Source organism: Neovison vison, chromosome 1, assembly GCF_020171115.1.
Source record: "Neovison vison isolate M4711 chromosome 1, ASM_NN_V1, whole genome shotgun sequence".
In the NCBI taxonomy this organism is placed as follows: Eukaryota; Metazoa; Chordata; class Mammalia; order Carnivora; family Mustelidae; genus Neogale; species Neogale vison.
Genome location: NC_058091.1, coordinates 146,704,920 through 146,726,115, shown reverse-complemented (window position 1 = coordinate 146,726,115; position 21,196 = coordinate 146,704,920). Strand labels below are relative to the sequence as shown.

The 21,196-nt window shown below is 44.8% G+C and overlaps 1 protein-coding gene across 7 annotated transcripts in view; it reads left to right on the top strand.

Annotated features, from left to right (window-relative positions):
* CARMIL1 (capping protein regulator and myosin 1 linker 1) overlaps positions 1 to 21,196 on the top strand; it is a 299,080-nt gene that overhangs the window by 232,194 nt on the left and 45,690 nt on the right. For all 7 annotated transcript variants that reach the window (XM_044260141.1, XM_044260134.1, XM_044260128.1 and 4 more), the window contains 3 exons: positions 4,069 to 4,244; positions 7,524 to 7,611; positions 9,844 to 9,993. In XM_044260141.1, the coding sequence (XP_044116076.1) occupies positions 4,069 to 4,244; positions 7,524 to 7,611; positions 9,844 to 9,993 (414 nt within the window). The remainder of the gene's footprint in view (positions 1 to 4,068; positions 4,245 to 7,523; positions 7,612 to 9,843; positions 9,994 to 21,196) is intronic.

The following is a 21,196-nucleotide window of genomic DNA, read 5'->3' as shown; positions in this document are numbered from 1 at the left end:
ATATGTCAACAAAAACTAGTTCAAAAATATCATTAGAAATAATTACCCTTTTAAATAGCGACAGAAAAATCTAAGGTACCTAAGAATAAATTTTACAAAAAGATGTTCAGCACCTCAGTGATGAAAAATTATAAAACTTGACTGAAGGTCTTTCATGAAAGTCTGAAACAAAGTAAAATATGTGTCAGGTTTATGGATAGAAGAGACATCACAGGATGTCAGTTTTTCCCAAACTCATCTATTATTGGATACAATTCAGTAAAAATTCCAATGGGTTTTTAACAGAACTTGACAAAGCTGATTCTGAATATATGGGAAAGCAATGCTCAAAAAGAGCTCAGACACTTACGAAGAAAAACAAGATGGCTGACAGTCTTACCCTAGCATATATTAAGACGTATCATAATTAGGACTAATCAAAAGTAGACAAACCAGTGCAACAGAAAGAGAGATTAGTAGAGAAAAGATAGACTGTTTAGTACCCACATTTAGTGAGTCCCTGGGCTTGTGAGATTTTTTGTTTTTTAGAAACTGTTCAAGAAGTGTGCTAAGGGGGCACCCGGGTAGCCCAGTGGGTTAAAGCCTCTGCCTTCGGCTCAGGTCATGATCTCAGTATCCTGGGATCGAGCCCCACATCAGGCTCTCTGCTCTGTGGGGATCCTGCTTCCTCCTCTCTCTGCCTGCCTCTCTGCCTACTTGTGATCTCTGTCTGCAAGTAAATAAATAAATAAATCTTTAAAAAAAAAAAAAAAATGTGTGCTAGGTCCTGGCAATAAAGGGTAGGATTTCACAATGGCCATCCGGTACAAGTTGTATACCTGCAGTCTGGTGCCTTTAGCTCTTGATGAACTTCTAAAATTACTTGCTAAGTTTTATACTAATTTTTCTGGATGAGTGTTCATCAGAGTCTCAGAAGGGTTCTTTCACACCCCCAAGTGGTTACAAGGTGCTACATTCTTGACCGTTTTATGACACATTTAATTTCCGAAGTCTCCACTAGATGCTATATGGTTACCAAGGAGTGTCATCAAAGCTTGGGGTGTAGAGGGCTTAAGGGGAGAAGAGCAAGAAAGTCTGTTCAACAGGTAATGCTTGAGCTGAGCTGAGTATGGAGGAAGACCGACCATTTATTCTGGCTACAAAGGAAGGAAGAAGGATCCCAGGCCAGGAGAATGGTGTGTGCAAAGCCTGGGGATGGAGCCTGGGCCATCATATGGGAAACTTCAACTGTAATTGAATGGGAATAGCTAGAAGGGGAATACAGAAATAGGACAAGAAATGAAACTAGCAAGTTGAGCAGTTACCGGATATTTTGGAGATTTCTATTCTGTGCTAATGAATAATCTTCTGACCTACTTCTGCTTTTGAGGAAGCATATAGGAGTAAATTTAACATGTTTTTGAGGTAGATATGGTGGACAGGGTTGAAGACTAAAATTTCTGATCTCGTCTGGTACCATCACAATAAAAACTTTGTGAACTGGTGGGTTTTGCTGTTGTAGTTCCTGTTTAGTGGAGGGTAAGGGGAGGATGAAGTGTGTTACAACTGACCTATTCACGGTAGAAAATGCAGGTGAAATGCTTAGACTGCCTTGTATGTACGTATATGTATGTTCTGGATTATGTAGGTGGTTGTACATAAACGTTTGATTGAGAATCATTGGAATGTAGGTAGTTATTTGAAACCGTGGGAAGGATGGGTGTTGGAGAACATGGTTTGGTGTGCGGAAGCCGTGATACTTGGAAGGAGCTTCTGTTCTAGAATCTAGCTGGGGGCTGGATACCAAGAAGTGGTCAGAGGCTCCATTGTAACTTTTTCTCCCCTTTCTACCAAGCCCATGACCAGAATGTCTACTATGGAAGCCTTGGGTACCATTGACCCAAGGGAACAGGGATGAAAATTGTAAGTTATAAAGAGAGAGGAAAGGGAGGCTCCTCAGAACAATGGGCACGGGCACTAGAAGAGGGTCCCTGGCATAGCAAACAGAAGATCCGAGACCCCATCTCACCTGTCACCTTAACCAGCTAAGTGAGCTCAAGCAAGTCGCTCCTCTTCTCCAAGACCCGATTTCCTTAGCTATAAAATGGGTTCGTGGAAACCAGCCTTCACTTAGAAGGTTATTATATGGGTCAAAGGCTACCATGGATGATGTTCTTTGGTGGGATAATATAGTATTCTCGTGTTGGTCAGTGGTGGGCTACAGGGGGTGGTAGGGACTCAGTCCAAAGCCGCTGTTGAATTGAGTGCCAAGGGCAGGCTGAAATTGCTTTTTATAGGGTTGAAGTCATGCAGTTATCAATTTGGAGAGCAGAAAGAGGCCTGAGAAATGAATTTGTAACGAGAATGCAGAGATCTGCAAAGTTATTCTGAGATAACATTCCACAGAAATTTCATGTCAGGGTCTACACTGGAGGCCAGGCCTCCCCTCTAGGTGTGAGGTTCATTCTAGCTGAATTTGCGCTGTCATGCAGAAGGAACCCTTCCGAAAGTCACAAACATACGGATGAACTTAACAAAATCCCAATAGCATGCTGGTTCCTGAGGTTTTTCTGATCAGAGTACCGGATGCCACACAGTCTGGACCAGAGTGTCCGTTTATTCTCATGCCAAAGAGGAAAGTAATTTGTTTTAAACCGATGTATTTGCATTGCTTGCAGCTTTCTTGAAATGATTTGTGAAATCAGTAATTAGCGTTATAATAGGGCCAGAGCGCTGTCAGAAGATGAATTGCTTTTGGAAATTTCTCAGGTAGCTGCCTCCTCCCCATCCTCCCCGGTTTTCCAGAAGATCTTTATACACATCCTGCTTCCTGCTGCTCTGCTGCTCATCCCGCAGCAGAATGAGGGGTTACTAGTAGGTAGGGGCCTGTGAATACGTGAGCAAGGACAAGGACGAATGAAGCCTGTCACGGGACCAGTCTGCCCGTGACAGGCTTCATTCGTCCTTGTTCTCCCGGACTAGTGACGGGGTCAAGCTGGCTTCCCTCCACTGAATCTTACTGTTGAAAGTAGCATCCTCGGAAACATTCCTAATATGACCTGTGACAGGCTTTTTATCACGTGCTGGGCACCACGCTGAACACTTCAAGTGTTGTAATGTCATTTTATCGTCAGTAATTTCAGGAGGCAAGAACTATTTTATTTGCCATTTTATACAGGAGGAAATTAAAATGGGGAAATCAGCAACAGCCCAGTGTCCCTCCGCGAGGACTCAGATCTCGGTCTCACGCTGGTGCGTTTCGTGCCCTTGTCCACACTCCCAGCCGTGTCCTCCAACTCCCGCAAATGGTCTAACTTCCCCTGCTCACGTTCTTCAGCTTCAAAATGGTGATCACGTGAAAAGCACCCCCTCCCCCATCTCACAGGTGTCAGAAGGATAAAAGGTGCAGAAACATTTTGCAAACTCCAGAGTTTTGGTTGTTCTCTGTCAAGTGCCCACTAAATGTTTTTGTCTTGTCATTCATGCTGTGTCTTATAACAGTTGTAACTTTACTGAACATTAAAGCTTTTCTTTTAAAAGCATACATCCGTGGGTTTTTCACCATCTATGTTTTGACAGAGCTGTTGAAGGGTTCGATTTGGGGTTTCTGTGATTTGCAAAATCATGTAAGAGTTCACGCTTGATACATGTTCCAGGGGTATCTGGCACTTTCTTTTCTAGCAGCAGAGAGAATAGTCCGGTGCTACCGGTAAGTTGGTGTATAAAGGCTTGATACATGTCTTCTTTCGTCTTCTCCCGAGCGCTTTGTGTTACAAGCAGCCGTCACACCGTGACCCTTCAGATGCCAGCCCAAAGCTCGGCTGGGGCTTCCGGTGATTTAAAGCTATAAATCCAGCGATCAGCCAGCCAGCACTGGTGCCCCAGGAGCAGCTCAGAATCCTTGGTCGTGCTCCGAGACTCTGTGTCCCTGTTCTGGGAGGGCTCAGGGTTTGGTATAACCAGCTCTCAGCTTTCTGCCCTACTGCCATGCTCTGATGTCCCCTCTCCCCAACCCCGTGCTCTGACGTCACCTCTCCCCCAGCCCTGTGCTCTGATGTCACCTCTCCCCTCCACTGCATTGCGTTACAGGTGTTGCTGGAGTCCATGGTCGATGCTGCCGAGGACCTTTGTCCCAACGTGATGAAGAAAGCCCACATTCGACAAGACTTGATTCACGCCAGCACCGAAAAGATTTCCATTCCACGGACCTTTGTGAAAAATGTCCTGTTGGAGCAGTCTGGAATCGATATCCTCAACAAAATTAGGTAGGTTTATGACGTTAAGAAACCGAGGCTCTGTGGTTCCTGGGAATGCAGTCTAGGTAGCTGGGGAGACTGGTTACTGTTGGCTCTCACCAGGTACGGTGTGTTCGGCATATCTCAGGGGCAGTAATTGTGTATAAACGGAGCTCTGCATGAATGCCCAGGTTTATACATTTCCAAAGCCAGATGACCACAGATAGGCCTGCCTTATTCAGGAGCCTACAGCTCTCTGCTCTTTTAAGTGTTTGATTTTTAATGGTGGAGGAGGGGTACACCTGTTTGTAATCCCTTTCTTCTTTTCCTGAAGCTTATCTTCCACCTTTAAAAATTACTAACTTGCTGTTTGCTTTCTACTACTGTGCTGTTCGGAGCAAGTGCACAGTCTGGAGATAGGCGAGGAGGCCCACTTGGACCTGGCTGAATTTGCCCCCTGTGTTCTTTGGTGGGTTTGGATACTGGGTACGTGCTGATGCCGCTCTGGTGTGTTGACCTAGATTTGTGCCTGGTAAAGTTTGAAAAATACGCCAAGAATGTTGAGAAGGTGTGATCACCAAACTGTCCTCAATTTCCACCTAGAAACTCTGTGGGGTGGGGCGGGGGGTTCGTGGTCTGAATGATACTCCACGAATTCTCAGTGTTCCTCCACTGGGGAGTCAGAGGGCTAGAAACTAAATTTAGAAATATTTTTTAAGTGTCCTCTCTTAACTGTTTCTGGATCTTGGTGGGGAACTTCAGTGTATTAAAAACAACAACTACTAAACAAAACAAATCCCAGCTCTTCTCTGAAGAATTGGGAGTTGCGTTAACACAGAATGAATAATGTGTAGCCGAATGAGAACCTATGAGAAAAATGAGATTTAAAATAAGCCAACAATGATACAACCTAGCTATGGAAAGTAGATCGTCAGACTTTGAGGACTGAGGATTCTGCAGCAACGCGACCGTCTTGGGTCTAGGGTGCAGCTGTCCCGTGTGTGTGCTGGGGTTTCTAAAAATAAAAAACTCTAGGGTGAACTCAACTGAACAGTAAGACTTGAGCAATGAAAGGCCTTTTCAAAGATTTACAGGACCCCATAGACCAATGATTTTATTGACTCGAGTCCAGACTAGGTATGCTTAGTATTTCTGCAACCCATAGTTTTAGGATTTTTATTGAAGCCCCTGAAATATTAAGGAAGAAAAAAAATGCATTGGCCACCATCCTTCTGTCCAACTGGATTGAATTACCAATAGATGACACTCTGACACCTTTACTGGAGTCCCAAATTCTGTCAGATACGGTCCCTTCTTTTAAAGATGGGCTCATTGTGGAAAGTGACCAGCAGGTTAGAACTCCTCATGTCAGTGAATCACTTCTATGTTCATGGACTCCTTGCTCAGCTTTTTATAATGTGGTCCTCGGAGCACATGTGAATGAAAATACAAACGCCCCCACCTGTGTATACATCCAGACACAGCTGTGCCCACGCAGGTTCAGTGGAATCATTTCTTCTCAAAATCTGCAGTTTGGGAGTTCAATAAGGAAGCACATTATCCAGTAACAAAATGATAAAATGATCCTGAAACTTTTTTTTTTTAAGTGCATTTTAAAGGATCTTTTCTCGTGCTACAATTTGAAACAGATAAGCCAACCCTCCCCAACTCAGATGGAAAGGGGGAGAGAAAGAGAAATAAATGACTGGTTCTATAGTTTTATGGGGAAGAAAATTCCCAAACATGCCTTAAAAAATGGGAGGAAGTACCGGTCAGAATTAGATTGCCAGTCCCCCTACTCTCCTAAACCACCCTCCTGCCCCAGGTTTGCGGTGGGACCCAGTAATCTGTATTTTTAGTAAGACCCAGGTGAGGGGGCCTGGGTGGCTCCGTTGGCTGGGTCACTGCCTTTGGCTCGGGTCACGATCCTGGAGACCTGGGATCAAGTCCCGAATTGGCCTCCCTGCTCAGCGGGGAGTCTGCTTCTCCCTCTGCTGCTGCTTCTCATGCTCTCTCTCTCTCACACACACATTCTTTCTCTCTCTCTGAAATAAGTTAATAAAATTTAAAAAAAAATAAGACCCAGGTGACTCTTACCAGCAGACACCTCTGGGAAATAATAAAGTAAAGTATTAGATAAGCCCAGTAGCTCCCAAGACCTTGTTTCAGAGACAGGAATTAAAGAAATGCTGTTTTATCTTTAGCCTAGGAAAATTTCTAATGTAGACATCAAAGACTTAGTGCCTCTGTTTTTCCCTTGCCATCCAAAATCTGCCTTGGCAGAAAAAAAATCTCAATGCAAATTACTGCCTTTAGGTTAGAAAGGTTTTTCCCTGTTCCACAAATAGACTTTCAACATTAGCTTTAGGGTTAAATAATTTTATTTTGATAACTCTTTTCCCTGCTCTAAAAACTTGAATGATTCTTGACTTCAAAAGCAGACTGAATTCACGAGGCGATATGGGAGCATGGGTCTGTCTCTCTCCAGAACACTCACCTTCAGCTGTGTCATGTGTTCATGTCCGTTTATGGGTATGTGCATTTCGGTAGCATTATTCGGACTAAAGACAACAGGTGGAATTTGAATTCTTGAGAATAGCAGATAACTAAAATGCAGACTAAAGTACCAGCTTTCTGACAGAGATCCTCGTGACTTGTTTATTAGTGAAAACCCCAAAACTAACTAGTGGGTTACTTTGTGTCGAGTGGATGCCTTCTTAAGGTCAGACGAGGGACACAGAAGGTGCTCGTTTGGTAACCTGTTCATAAAAGGCAAGAGAGCGGTGGATTTGTTAACAGTCGAAGTTAAGACGGGGAGTATGGCAGAAGCAGCTCAGTGTGGTACCACCGGATTGATAAAAAAGCTTTGTATTTTTTTTTAAGGCAGGGGACATGCATATTAAAGTAATAACCCAAGTTTAACAATCAGACTAGACTTTCTTATTTTCTCCAGCCCAGGTTTGTTTTCCTTTATGTCAATGGAGGAATTGTTCCTCCCCACACGGTACATCTGGTTCCCATTCAGTTTTTCTTTATCCAGATGGTTCTCATTTATGCCCCTACATCTTGAGTTTTGAGATCACAGAGACAGGTTGAAATTGGCCAAGCAGGTCTGTTACCTGTGTGTTTATGGCGGTGTTTAAGGCTCATCTTTGGAAATCCTTAGCCCTGTGCAAATGTTCGATATTCCGTTTTCAGAGACAGAAGCAGAATCACAGTTGACCTTCTCGACATAGCATCAGGGGTGGGTGATGGTTTTTCTTTGCACAAATTTTGAAATGCTACTGTGTCCTTTTGCCTTTCACGTAGTGAGGTCAAGCTGACAGTGGCCTCCTTCCTGTCTGATCGGATTGTGGACGAAATCCTGGATGCGCTGTCACGCTGCCATCACAAACTGGTAAGTGCTGTGCCCATCCGGAGTGGGACTTCCGGCTGGGGCCCGCTGTGACGGCGGGCAGCCTCCGAGTTGGGGAGGCAGCTTCTTTCCCACATCTTACTCCTCTGCAGCTTTCTGGGCCACAATCCTTTTCCTCTCTGACATTGCTTCCAGACGATTCTAGAACATGTTAGAATCTCTCCAGAGGGAATAGAAGGGCACGGAAAAGTGATGGTATTGAGAAATTTTGTTGTGCATTTATAACGCAGATCAAAGTTTTGCTAAGAAATACTACTGAGACTGAGATCTAAAATTAAGATATTTTAGGTCATTTAACTTTTGTATGCATATTTTGTTGCTCTCTGACTCACATCGGAGAATGGACTATTCCTGAAAACGTGGGGTGAGGGGAAGGAGATATGTGGAGTCCAAAGAAAGGCCAGAGTAAGTGGACACATTCTAGGGATTAGTGGCTGCGTGCCCAGCCAGGCCTCTTGGATATAACTGAGGTAAAGAAAGAAATTTCTTTCGTCTAGAGATTGGCTTTATCAAGGTACAAGACTTCCAATATCACTGCATATATAAAATATATCAGAAATGTCATGTGTTTTCAGCTTCAGGAAGTCCCCTGAGGCACCAATGGAGGTTTTATTACTCCTTCTGTCTCATGTCGCAAACATTTTAGCAGTGCGATGTGGGTACAGATCTCTCAAGCAAGTCTTGTCATTTTCCCCAGAGAAAGACTTCAAGTTAACTGTGCAGGCTGGAGATGGCTGGGGTTTATGGCATTGAGTTGTTGGTGACACCAGCGAACCCCACAATGAGAAAAACATAACCACTTCTTCTCCGTGAGGCAGACATCATGACTATTTCAGAAAAATACGTAGGCCGTCCTCTAAAACTGAAAAGGTAGGACAGGCGTCTCCTGCCTGGGAGGAGCTAGAGCTGGCCTACTCCACCCGGCACCCGTCCCCAACAAGGTCAGGTCAGCAACCAAGAGGAAACACGGAGAAGTTTCTAGAACAGTCGGAGATGACCACAAATGCAAACACATGTTATTTCTCCAAAGTTTCACGTTTATTGTATTTTACTGATATGTCGGCGTATGGCAGACCGGAGATATTAAAAACTGGTTCATCACCCTAGAGGTTTTAAGAAGCACTAGCTTCTCATTTACGACACAGGAAAGAGCTGTGTTAGTGTTTAGAGCTCCCAAGTCAGACTTTTCCTTTTTTTAAATAAGCAGAAACAAAATCAATGGAACATCCTTTATGGGAACTTGCTCGATAACCCACAGCTTCAGGGTTCCCTCAGAATTCCCCCTTGATATTGACTCAACATGTCTGCCCACAGGCACCACACTGGACGGCTGAATTGTTCACTTTTTTTGCATTTATCTTTCTTTGAAGAATTTACTCAAAAAGTATACTTTAAAAAAAAATTTTTTTTAACAATTTAAAAAATTGTGTGGGAGCACTGATGTATTGAACTTTAGTATTCTGATTTGGATTGTAAGAGGAGAGGTTAACTGCTGTGTGAGAGGAATAGTATCTAAAAACTGAAATTTTGTTTTCAAAGACATTCCAGTGATGCTGATATATTCCCCACTTTGTTTAGAAGCGTAGCCAGGGGTTCACGGTATTGTCAACTGGTTCTCGTCGTTTCCGAAGAATTAAATCAAAGTTCCTGGCGATGAGTCAGCCCGCCACGCGAGTTTATTAATGTCAGCCCCGTTTATTCTACCTCTTATCGTTAATGTTTTTAGGTTTACCTAAAGCCTAACAGTGGGAATGAATAAATCCTATCAGATACAGTATTCACTACCTGAAAACAATGAAAGCCGGCCGCAGTTGCAATTTTGTTAGCGATTTCCTTCCTTTCAGCCCTTTAAAAACAGGAAAGGTTGGAATCATCTTATTTCCCCTAATTAGATACTTTTAGTGCACTAGATGGAGAAAGAAGTTCTTTCAGAGGAACTGTAAAATAAAATTAATAAAAAGAACACTCCTTATTTTCTTTTAGACCAAGTTTTCTTGTCTTTTACTAAAGGAGGTTTTTAAATTTCTGGCCTAAGACAATCCACCCTCCAAAGGTGCGAAGAGGTAAGTCATTTTAGGGCGAATGCATTAAGCGTCGTCATTGGCCGCAGGCAGATAGAGTCCCTCGCCGCGCCCCCTTGTGGAAGGGTCCCCCAGGGCTCGGCTAACACACTCTTCCCTTGCCTCTGCTGCTGGCTCTCCTCCACTCTCCCAGGCCGACCATTTCAGCAGACGCGGCAAGACCCTCGCTCAGCCAGAGACCTTCGAGCTTGAGCTGGCCGAGGAGAAGCCGGCAAAGCGCTCGGTGGTCACGGAGGAGGAGCTCACGGAGATGGAGCGTTTGGAAGATCTGGATACTTGTATGGTAAGACGCGTCCTCAGGTGATGCCATCACCCCATCGCCACAGGGCTTTGCTGCAGTTTGTTGTTCTTTTTTAAAGCGCTCACCATCACAAACCAGACCCAGACAGAACTCCCCGCCAGAGAGCCTTCTTTCAGAAACGTGTTGCTTACAGAGACAGTTAATGAAGCTGAAGCATCAGGTCCCCGCTAAAGGCTTGTACCTTATTTTGGATTCATAAGTTCATAAAACTTCACTTTGTTTCATCTTATTCTATTCTGTATTCCGGTGTAATTAACATACAGCATAATATTAGTTTCGGGTGTACGATACAGTGATTCACCACTTCCCTACATCACCCAGCGCTCAGCACGACAGGCGTCCTACTTCATCCCTGCCCCCATGTCCCCGTCCCCCATCCCCTCCCCTCTGGTGACCCTCAGTGTGTTCTCTGGAGTGAAGAGAATAGGTTGGTTGGTCTTGGTTTGTCTTCCTTGGTTTGTCTCTCTCTCTTTTTTTCCTTTGCTCATTTTTTGGGGGGATTTTTTTGTTGTTGTTTCTTAAAAAGTATCCCCATACCCCCTTCCCAAGGAAAAGTTCTGGAAGTTTCAGTGAGTATAAAACCTGGATCTGTGCCTGTGGCTGCAGTGGGAAAGAATTCCTAACTTCCTTAGGAGAAATGGATTATTTAACTTCTGAAGGTCATTTGTGACAAAATATTTGCAATTAACCCATTAAAAAGGTGGGGAGGACTTTCCCCACACACACGAAATATGTAGGATGGCATTTTCTGTCTTGGTCCTATCATTTTTCTCCCCTCTGGTGCTTTTTTCTGTTTTTAATTTACCCAGTTTTGGGGTATCGCCTTAAATTTGCATTTCCGGTTAGTTCCCTTGGCTTCCTGTGCTTTAGAGGATGGAATGTACATCAAGGGCTCACCCAGCAGTAGGCCTTGATTCCTAAATCATTTTCTGGATTTCACATTGTGTATCCATCTGGCCACGTACCTGGAGTGTTCAGCGTGTTGATACGTTTGTTTTTTTTTTTCCCTCTGAGGATAATTTTACTTCCTATTTCATTATTTTAGAATTTTGTATTAGTAGTATAGTTAACTTCTTACTTTACCATTAAAAACAGTTGTATGTGCCTCTCAATATTTTTATGTTTCACTAAAATAATTCATGTTTTTAGGAATTCCTCATAATCTGAGAGGTGCCGCTGAGACAGTATCTCGGCCACTTTTTTGCCCAAATGTTTCTACATCAGCTAATAATTCTAGTAATTTTTAGATTAAGCCATTGTGAGGAATGATACTTATTTTCAACTTTTAAAACCAAGGACTTGATGTGCCTGCTGTTATTTTTCTAGTCCAGAAGAAAAGATCATGCTTTGAGTAGTTCCGTATTTATAAGCCATTGTTATCTGTTAAAGTCTGTGAATAAAATAATTGAGAACCCTCCAGATAAAACCCTATCATATATATACAAGGAAGCTTACAAAGAAAGCTAAAAATACAGGGGTGCCTAGGTGGCTCAGTGGGTTAAAGCCTCTGCCTTCAGCTCAGGTCTTGATCCCAAGGTCGTAGGATCGAGCCCCGCATCAGGCTCTCTGCTCAGCAGGGAGCCTGCTTCCCTTCCTCTCTGTCTACCTGTGATCTCTTTCTGTCAAATAAATAAAATCTTTAAAAAAAAAAAAAAAGAAAGCCAAAAATACAGTCCTAGATTTCAAAGACCATTCTAGTATAGCGAAAGATGACAAATAATTTGCTATATAACTCTGTAAACTTACAAGTGTATTTGGTCTATATCTGGGAATTCTCAAGTTTTTTAATAACTTGTCTAGTATATTATAAAATATAGCTTTAGTATTTTTTTTATACCTCATTTGCATCTTGAGGCAATGGAAGTTAACATAGGGTGACTATTTCTGGAAGGTCTTAGGCTAACCCTAAAAGAAAATAAGTATGTTATAGAAAATAAATATGAATTAAAAATTCAAAATTAACTCTGTATGTCACATTTCCTGCCAGAATTATTCAGTCATGTGTGAGCTGGGAAGGAATAAAGAAAACGTGAGCTAGTAAGATGTATTTTGTTGCATTTGTGTAAGTTGTGTGGTTTAGAATGAGAGTGTGTTGCCTAAGAAAGACTGACTTAGCTACTGTAAGGATGGTGTTTCATTGTGTCAACTTTGTTTTCGTTTGATTTTCTTTGGTTTTGTCATGGGAAAGAAAAAGGTGGTTGTTCTTAAGGTGGGTGGAGTGAGAGGAGAGGAATAATTTCTTTAAATTTATCTATTTATTTATTTAAGATTTTATTTATTTGACAGACAGAGATCACAAGCAGGCAGAGAGGCAGGCAGAGAGAGAGGAGGAAGCAGGCTCCCTGCTGAGCAGAGAGCCCCATGTGGGGCTCGATCCCAGGACCCTGAGATCATGACCTGAGCCGGAGGCAGAGGCTCAACCCACTGAGCCACCCAGGTGCCCCTAAATTTATTTTTTTATTAAGATGCAATCAACATATAATACTCTTAAGTTTTATTTTTAATTTTTATTTTCTTAAAGATTTCTTTATTAGGGAAAGAGTACACATGAGCGGGGGAAGGGGCAGAGAGAAAGAGAATCTTAAGCAGGCTCCCCGCCCAGTGTGGATCACAGGGCTCCATCCCAGGACCCTGAGACAAAATCAAGAGTCCACGCTTAACCAACTAAGCCACCCAGGCTCCCCTTTTCTTATTTGTTTTTAAAGTAAACTCTGCACCTAATGTGAGTCTCAAACTCACAACCCCTGCGATCGGGAGTTTCAGGCTCTATTGATGGAGCCTGCCAGACATCCCAACATTGTTTTACTTTGAGGTGTATGACAATGACTTGATATATGTATATATTGTAAAAGGATGACCACAGTAAATTAACGTCTGTACACATAGTTACAGACTTTTTGTTCCTGGTGGTAACTTTTATGATCTCCTCTTGGCAGTATGATTTCCAGTAGGCAGTAGGGTACTAACTCTACTTACAGGGGTGTACATTATATCCCTCAGACTTATTTATCAGACAGCTAGAAGTCTGTACCTTTTTTAAAAATGCAGATGCATTTGGTTTATATTTTAAAATGGAGGACCAGAGGGCAAAACCACGCTTCAGGAATGCCCAGCTCAGAGTGGCTTCCGTTTTGTAAGAATGTTCCTGTCGCTGTGGCACAGAGGAAGCAGGACTAGACCAAGGTCTCTCAGAACCACGCTCTGACGGTGGCCCAGGTTAGAAGGGTGGTCCTTTCCTGGCCCCGATTGTCACTCCTGACATGAACACCTCTAGCATTGTGGGGCGGAGCAGGGAGAGGAAGGCGTTGAGGGGGGTGACCTGAGAAACACAGGACGGAGCTCTCTACAGAAACCCAAATACATGGGCAGAATTTTTAAGTCATGAGAATTGCTGTGGTCTGTTCCAGCGAATGCTTTAATCATTGTTTGAATGAGGCTAATGACTTGTGAAGTAGCAGAAAGCCGAGCTGAGTTTGCTGTCAGTTTAATGAGCAGGAACGTCCGTGCGTCTACAGTGTGTGTGTGTGTGAGTGTGTTTGGACTGCGAGGATGTTCTCGATACCCTCCGCCCGCCGTCGTCCTCAGCCACCCGCAGACAGCACATTACACGCCACGACAGCTCCCCCGAGGGCAGGGCTCTGTTGCCTAAAGAAAATCAATTTTCTGGGCTCTGGGCTTCTTACCCTAAGCCAGTGGCACAAATTCAGAGCGAATTTGAAAGGGAGAGAGGATTCGTCTCACCTTTTAAAACTACCCCCGCCCCCCACCTCTGCCTTTCGTGATCAGAGTGACAAGTCATTTGTGTTTCTCATTGACGTCTATCACCAGATTCATGCTGTGGTCCTCACGTGGGACCATTTTAAAAGAGTTTGAAGAACAGCTTTTCAAGGCAGAGACATTGAATTTGTTTTGGTTTTCTAAATGAGGCTGTGCCTGTTCCTTGGCAACATTTCTGGCTTAAGTGATCCAGGAAGCTAGGACACAAGGTTAACTGCTGTGTGGAAGACTCCCAGAAGGCCAAGTGCATCCGTGCCTGCAGACAAGCTTTCCCACGTGGAATCGTGAAGCCCCACTGGGCAGGACTTGTGCCCCCCACAAAGCAGAGCCCTGGCAAGCGTGGGGATGTAACTTTGCTCTTCCCTGAAATGTTGGTTGGTAGCCCAGAGCCCGTGACACTATCCCTAGGGCATTCCAAAGTAACTTGGACTCCTCCAACCTTCTCCTTAGAGATTCTACTTATAGACTCAGGATCCTGGCATTTTTTTTTGCCTGTGATGTTCATGACATCTGCTAAATCTATTTTCGAACATTTCTTTAACAAACTTAGTAGGCAATCTGGGCGGCTCTTTTTTCCCTACCCCTAGATAATCTTATCATCTTGTTTCTTCCATTTCTCCCTGGTCCAAAAGTCAATCCCATTTCGGTCCTTATGTCTCTGTAAGGAACCACACTATAATCACACCTAAGGAAGGGTTAGCACCATAAATGAGAGGTAGAAATTTATATTGGTTAAGTTCAGTGGTTGCCTTTTTGGAAACGGAAACAACCTATATGACTGAATTCTTAAACTTACTGTGTAAGTGAGGGCAGAAGTTAGGGTGACTGATGAGTGAGTGGTTTGACGCCCAAGACCTTCTCATCAGCCTTAATTTCGGAATTGTTGAAGGAAAAGGCAGTTTTCTTTAAGTAAAAAGGCAGTTACAAAACTGCCTTCAGTCAAATAATTATCTTTTTTTCTTTTAGCTAGAAAGAAGCAAAGAAGTTATCCAGTCCAAGTGATGGCGTCATGGAGGGGCAGAAAGAACACGAACTATTAGAATAAGCTGCAGATTTTTTGCAGCCTGTGTCCAATCTCTGCCCCAGAGATTCTGATGTCAATTCACTCCAGACAGAAAATCAGAAGTCCTCTTGTTCGTTTATTTAACACTTGGGTGTAGTCCCTGTAATGTGATAGGCACTGTTCTTAGCTCTGTTTAAAGAGGAACCAATTCACTCCTTTCAACCACCTAGAATGATAGATCTCATTAATTTCTTGTGTCTACCAAATGGGGAAACTGAGGCATAGAAAAGCTAAGTAACTTGTTCAAGTGACCTTGAACAAAGGCGGGGAGTTCGGTACCGTAGTCTACATGTTCAACCAGTATATGGCTGTCCTATATGGTAGATTTCTTACTTCCAGAATTAAAGCTTCCATTAGATTTAATTAGACTTGCATTGCTTTGTGTAACCTATCTGCTTACTAATTCCAGACTAAATTGCTACGTAACCAGGAACACAAGTGAAGGGCGTGTGCCCAATAACCCTAATGTAAGCCTGCAAGTTTGACACATGACTGGAAACCGCTGTGTCAAAAATCTGACACACTCTGTTGTTCAAAATGAATCTACCCACTTCAGGTTTACCTGGACCATTCCTTGCCTTTCCATGTGTTATTCTGTTGCCGATAATGATTAATTAACTTGCTCAATGCTTATAATCTCGGCACCCATGCCTTCTGTGTCACGCTGAGACGCGTATTTCCTTCGCTGCTTGACTGTCCGCAGACCATCTGTTCTTTCCCTGCGAGCAGGTGCTCTTAGGAGATCAGTATTCCCAGCTGTCTCTTTGAACTTCACTTTGTCATTGGCCTTTGGAGTATCAAGGGATGCGGTTCACATTCTACTGATGAGTTACTTCTCAGTATTTAATTTATCGCTATATATAGTTTACCACCTTTAAAAAAATCCCAGAAGCTCGGGGTTTAGGATCGTGTGCCAAGTGGGTGAAGAGCCAGGGTCTGCTTCGTAGCATAACTAGCTCACTAATTGTATGTAATACTTTCAATTATTTTAATGAGCATCATACCCATTTGAAATCAAAAGATATTCATGCAGAGAAGCCGTTCATCTCCTTACTGCTGTTTCCTAGGAAAAGAATTTTAAAAGGCTTGAATTATTATCAAGTACATCTTATGAATCTTTATTTCAATGACAAAATAACAATTATTTTCCCTTAACAAATTCAGCGTTGAATTTTAATATATAATTTTTAAGCTTTTTTTAAAGATTTTATTTATTTGAGAAAGAGAGCACAAGAAACATGGGGTTTCAAAGCAACCTATGAAAACCTCTTGATTTCCAACTATAAATTTTCACAACTATAGTACAGTCTGTATAGTGCAGCTAGAATGGGTGTTGAATGTTCCTCGAAGTTTCTAGTGATTTCTATGGCAGTCCTTTGTGGAAATGCCAGTGGCACCCACAAGTCCCCAGAGAGGTCCCCATTCCCTGACAACTGATAGTTACCTTAATCTTTTAATTTTTGACTGACACCAATACTGTTTGCAGAGGCCTTATTCCAGGGAGCTCCCTAGAGATCTGCCCCCAAAACCTTTTTTAGAAAGCCTAACACACAACAGTGACCACCCTCAGGAGCCCCCAAGGGACAAAGGAGACCTCATGGGAAATCCCTGTGACATCCCATTTCTACAGTCATCCCTGTACGTTTTCCTGGCCTGTGACGGAACGGCTGCACTGCTCCCAGTATGAACCAAACTCCTGAGGAGGAACACGGGGAGGACTTACTAAATCCTTCCCCCCATAAAATGACTTAGAACATACACTAGTTGTGGGGTCAGGGCATTCCAAAACCAGCATCCAAGTCCGTTACCTGACTTGCAGAGGATGTGATGATTCTTCCGAGCTCAATTCCGACATGTAATGATAATTGTAAAAGATAATTTTGGTTTCTTTTGTGAGTTAAATTACACGAATGACCCTAATAGCCTGTGCATTGATGAAACAAATGAACAAAAAACATTCCATTGTTTAGAGGGGTGTGTGTGTGTTGAGGACACAGAGTATACTTATATTTCCCTTAAACTGGACGTGTTTTTTTTTTAAGTCCTAACTAGTTAAGTCCGTCACAAGCAATCACAGATTCAGTACTCCTGGGGATAGTGCAATAGAACCAACATCAGATGATTTCTCTAAAATCAGTCCCACTTTGCAGCCCTTAGAAAACTCATATTTGCAGAGTACACACATTTGCTTCAACAACCTCTCTCTTCCGTCAGAAAGCTCCAGATTATCACTGCTTGCCAGTGGAAACCAAAGACTAAATGTCCTCTTTAATTTCTGAATTAAACAATATTCAAATCGTAGAAAACAGTACCTTTAGATAGTAAGTGTGTGTATGTGTCGTCTGTTCATCTCACGAAGAGGGTGAGGGTGAGCAGTCCTTCAAGGCGGCTCACTTACCCGGGAACAGGGGAGAGAAAAAAGCTGGACAAAGATGGCTGCTGGCCGGGGCACCCAGGGAGGAGGCAGGAGTATTTCTTGTCGAAGCCTTAGGTAGTTTTGAGCTATCAAAGACTTCCTGAACTAAAAATACAGACTGGCAGGCCATTTCTCCATCCAGTAGATGCTTATTGTTCATCTTGAACGACATTCTCAGCTTCTAGCTGGAAGTGGAAGGTGAGGGAACCGGTATATCCCCACCAAGTGTGCCGTGCCGAAGACATGGCGCAGCTCACTCTGGACATCACGGAACTGGCATTGGTGTAAAGCCCGCACACGCATTTGCTTGGGTGTGGAGAGATGGGCGTCTGCCACCGAAATGAGGTCATCCGGAAAGGCTTGAATTAGAATTAGAAAAGAATGTGTCTTTCAACCCCCTGTCTCAACCCCCAAGTGCCTCATCAAGTGAATGTCATGGTTTTGACCAGGACTTAAAAAAAAATACTCCTCTGAAATGCAACATAAAGTATTACGAATATAAAGTACCAGATGACACCAAATGTTTGTTTCAACAACATGTCCATGCACGCAGGCGTCCGGTCGTTATGGAAAATACATTCCACATATATACGGTGGGTCACAATGTTGGGGGCACCCGGCCAGCTCCGTCAGAAACACACGCAACTCCTTATCTCGGGGTTGGATGGTGCCTCATGTTGGCTGCAGAAAGTCCTAAAAATAAATAAGTAAAACCTAAAAAGTTAAGTAAAAAGGATTGGTCACCATCAAAGACGTCTGAGAAACCGTAGTCACCAGAAGCTCACTTTCCCCGATGGGGTTCAGCTTGACCCCGGCACTAGATGGGCCCAGCTCCTCGCCCTGACCTACTCTTCCTCATGGCACAGCGGGGCCTGAGCAGAGATCCAGACCAGGGGGAGGACATGGTACCCTAAACAGACTCGCCCCTTTCCTCCTGCTGTTTTGGGCCTCTGTACGGTTGCTTTTCCTGAGGTGTGCATCTGCATTCTGTCGTGGCGCCTCATTAAGGACCACCTTAGATACGGTGAAGTGTTGGATGTGGGGTGTGAGTGCTGTTCTAGAAGGTACGTTGCCCAGCCCAGCGTGGGGGAGGGGTGTGGTCAAGGAAGGCTTCCTGGAGGAAGGTTCTGAGCATCACGCCTGGCACATAGTGGGCGCTCGGTAACTGTTGGGACGTTGAGAGAAGGCACTGGAAAGAGAAGTCGGTTGGCAGGAGAATGAGTAAGTAAGCGTGGCCGAGAGCAGGGCACACGAAGGTTCAGAGCAAGGCGAGAACGTCGCAGATTCAGCAACTGTCGTAGCATTAGGCTGTGGGCAGGGGTGAAGGGTGGAGGGCAGCGAAGAGGCTGGAGGCCACGCCCCAGTCCTGTAGACGCAGGAAGGGCTAGCTCAGGCATATACTGTTTCAGGAGCAAGGAGTCCGTGCATACGAGGCCTCCGGGAGAATGGCAGGTCTTGCCAGAAACGGACGGTGGTGGACATGTCGAGTGGGGGTGCCTGCCAGGCCCTGGCCGAGTTGTCCCGTTGGGATGGCGGGTGTGCCTGGGCTCAGCAGCTGGGTGTGAGCGGGTGGTGAGCACGTGCAACCTCGGTGTAGACACACTCCCCCGTGGTGATCACTGCCTTCCCGACTGTGTCGTCTTTCTGTGTTCGCGACATTTACCCCAGTTTACCCTGAGCTGTGCTTGTATCTTCCACTGCTCCGCTCACGTCTCAGTTCGATGTCCAGCAGACATGTCATACTTAGTGTGTCCACACCAGAGCCACGGACACCCCCCAGGCACGCCCGGTCCCCACCTGTGACGCCAGCTTTGCCCAGCAGGCTTAGCTGCTCCCTTTCCCAGAGTGCCCTGTCCCGCTCTGTCCCTCAGCCTTGTCACCCTGGATGACACATACCAGCAGCCCATGCTCCTGCCTGTCTGTGACCTGTCAGTCCCTACCCAGCCGCCTGGGAACCTTCCCAGGTGTCAGACCATCCAACAGCTTCCCATTGCACACAGAATAAATGTGCTTTCCTCATGGTCCGCCTCTCTGTCTCCACCTTTTTCTGCTCTCTCCTTTGTTCACTTCCCTCCAGCCATGGTGGCTGACTGCTTTTCTCCAGAGCTTGCCATGGCTCCCATCTCATGGGCTGTTCCACTGGAACACACCCCCCACACCCGGATCTTCCCAAAGCCGCTTCTTCCCACCCTGCAGGTCTCAACCCAACTGCCTCTTTCTCAGTTGTTTTCCTTGACCCTCCTGGGCAAGGAAGCCCTCCAGTCTGCCACCATATTATCATCCTTCGTCTTCTTAGCACTGATCATCACGGAAAATGAACTAACTTACTCTTGGAGGGATGTTTTGTCCACCTCCCCACACTGGACTCTCAGCTCCTGGAGGGCAGGGACCCGGTTATGCTGTTGACCGCATCTCCCATGGTCCCGTGCCCACTGCTCGGTACATAATAATTGCTCAGTGAATCCTGTTCAGTGACTTGGCTTTGCATTATGGTTATTGCTTGGTTCTGCTTCCCTATGAGAGTCTATTCTCCTTAAGAGCACAGGACTTAGGTCTTTCTGATTTCTGTAGTCGATACCATCCAGTGTCAGTAAAAGATTTCTCTGCAGACTCTAGAAATAATTCCTTGTATGAAAAGGTTATCTTTAAAACTATGCAGTTCTGGGGCACCTGGGTGACTCAGTGGGTTGGGCTGCTGCCTTTAGCTCAGGTCATGATCTCAGGGTCCTGGGATCAAATCCCGCATCAGGCTCTCTGCTCAGCAGGGAGCCTGCTTCCCTCTCTTTCTCTCTGCCTGCCTCTCCGTCTACTTGTGATTTCTCTCTGTCAAATAAATAAAATCTTTAAAAAAAAAAAAAAAAAAAACTATGAGGTTCGAAGAATGGGATTATAGGTTATGTCCTCCATGATCTCAACTCTCAATAAGTTGGATAAGAAAAAAGGAGAGCCCCATCCCACTACCGGCCCTGTGTGACTTTGTCGCAGCAGCCATGTGTGGGAGCTTTTAGCGCATTTTTCAGACAGGACTCCCAGAGGTCAGAGATACTCAAACACCTGTCCCGGCACGCATCACTAGTTAAGGGACAACCAGAGCTGGGCGCTGCTCCCAAGCCCATGCCCTCTCTGCTGATCTCTGGCCTTCAGGCTGGCCTGGGTCACGGGCAGCAAAGGTTGGGTGAGAAAGAGCCCATGCGCAAGGGTTTTGCACTGGGAGCTCCGTGGGCTGGTCTGCATGACTGCAGGCCGTTCTGTCCTTACGCGGTTTGACTCTTCCTGTCAGTGGACTGGGAGCGTTCTAACTTGTGTTGGAGGTGCTGGGAACGAGCAGCAGAGAGACCTGGGACAGGGGGCTCTCTGCCTCTGCGAGCTGCCCGATCAGAGAACATAGGTGGCCAGTCTGGATTCATTCCGGGCAAATCGGGCCATGCTCCTTGCCCCATGTTCAGTCGGTTTCCTGGCTTTCCTTCTTGCCTGTTGGAGTTGGGGGTTTAGCCAAACATCTTTTGAAAGTAGAGGCTTGCTGTGGAGGGAACGAGCGGGCTGGAATAACGTGGGAATGACAGGAAGCAGGATCTAAGCTGCAGGTGGATTGGGGGGAGCCTGGGTGCAGAGCTCCGCTCGGTGCCGGGGACCATCTGAGTAGCAGCGGGCTGCATTCGATGGCTGTCGTGATTCGATGTCAACCTCTCATAGTCCCAGTTGTAGTTGAGGGATGGGATACCCATTGGGGTTGGGTGAGGTCATCTTCCTTCTTGAGCTCCATGTGGAAATTCAGAGCAAAGCTGGCCTCTCCAAATTCTTGGTTTCTCCAGACTTGCTTCTGAGGAAACTGCCAACACTGCTAGAATTTGGTATTTGATTTCCCAGCCACCAGGGCTGTGGTCAAACATCGATCACAAGCCTATTCCTTTTTTCTTTTTTTTTTTTTT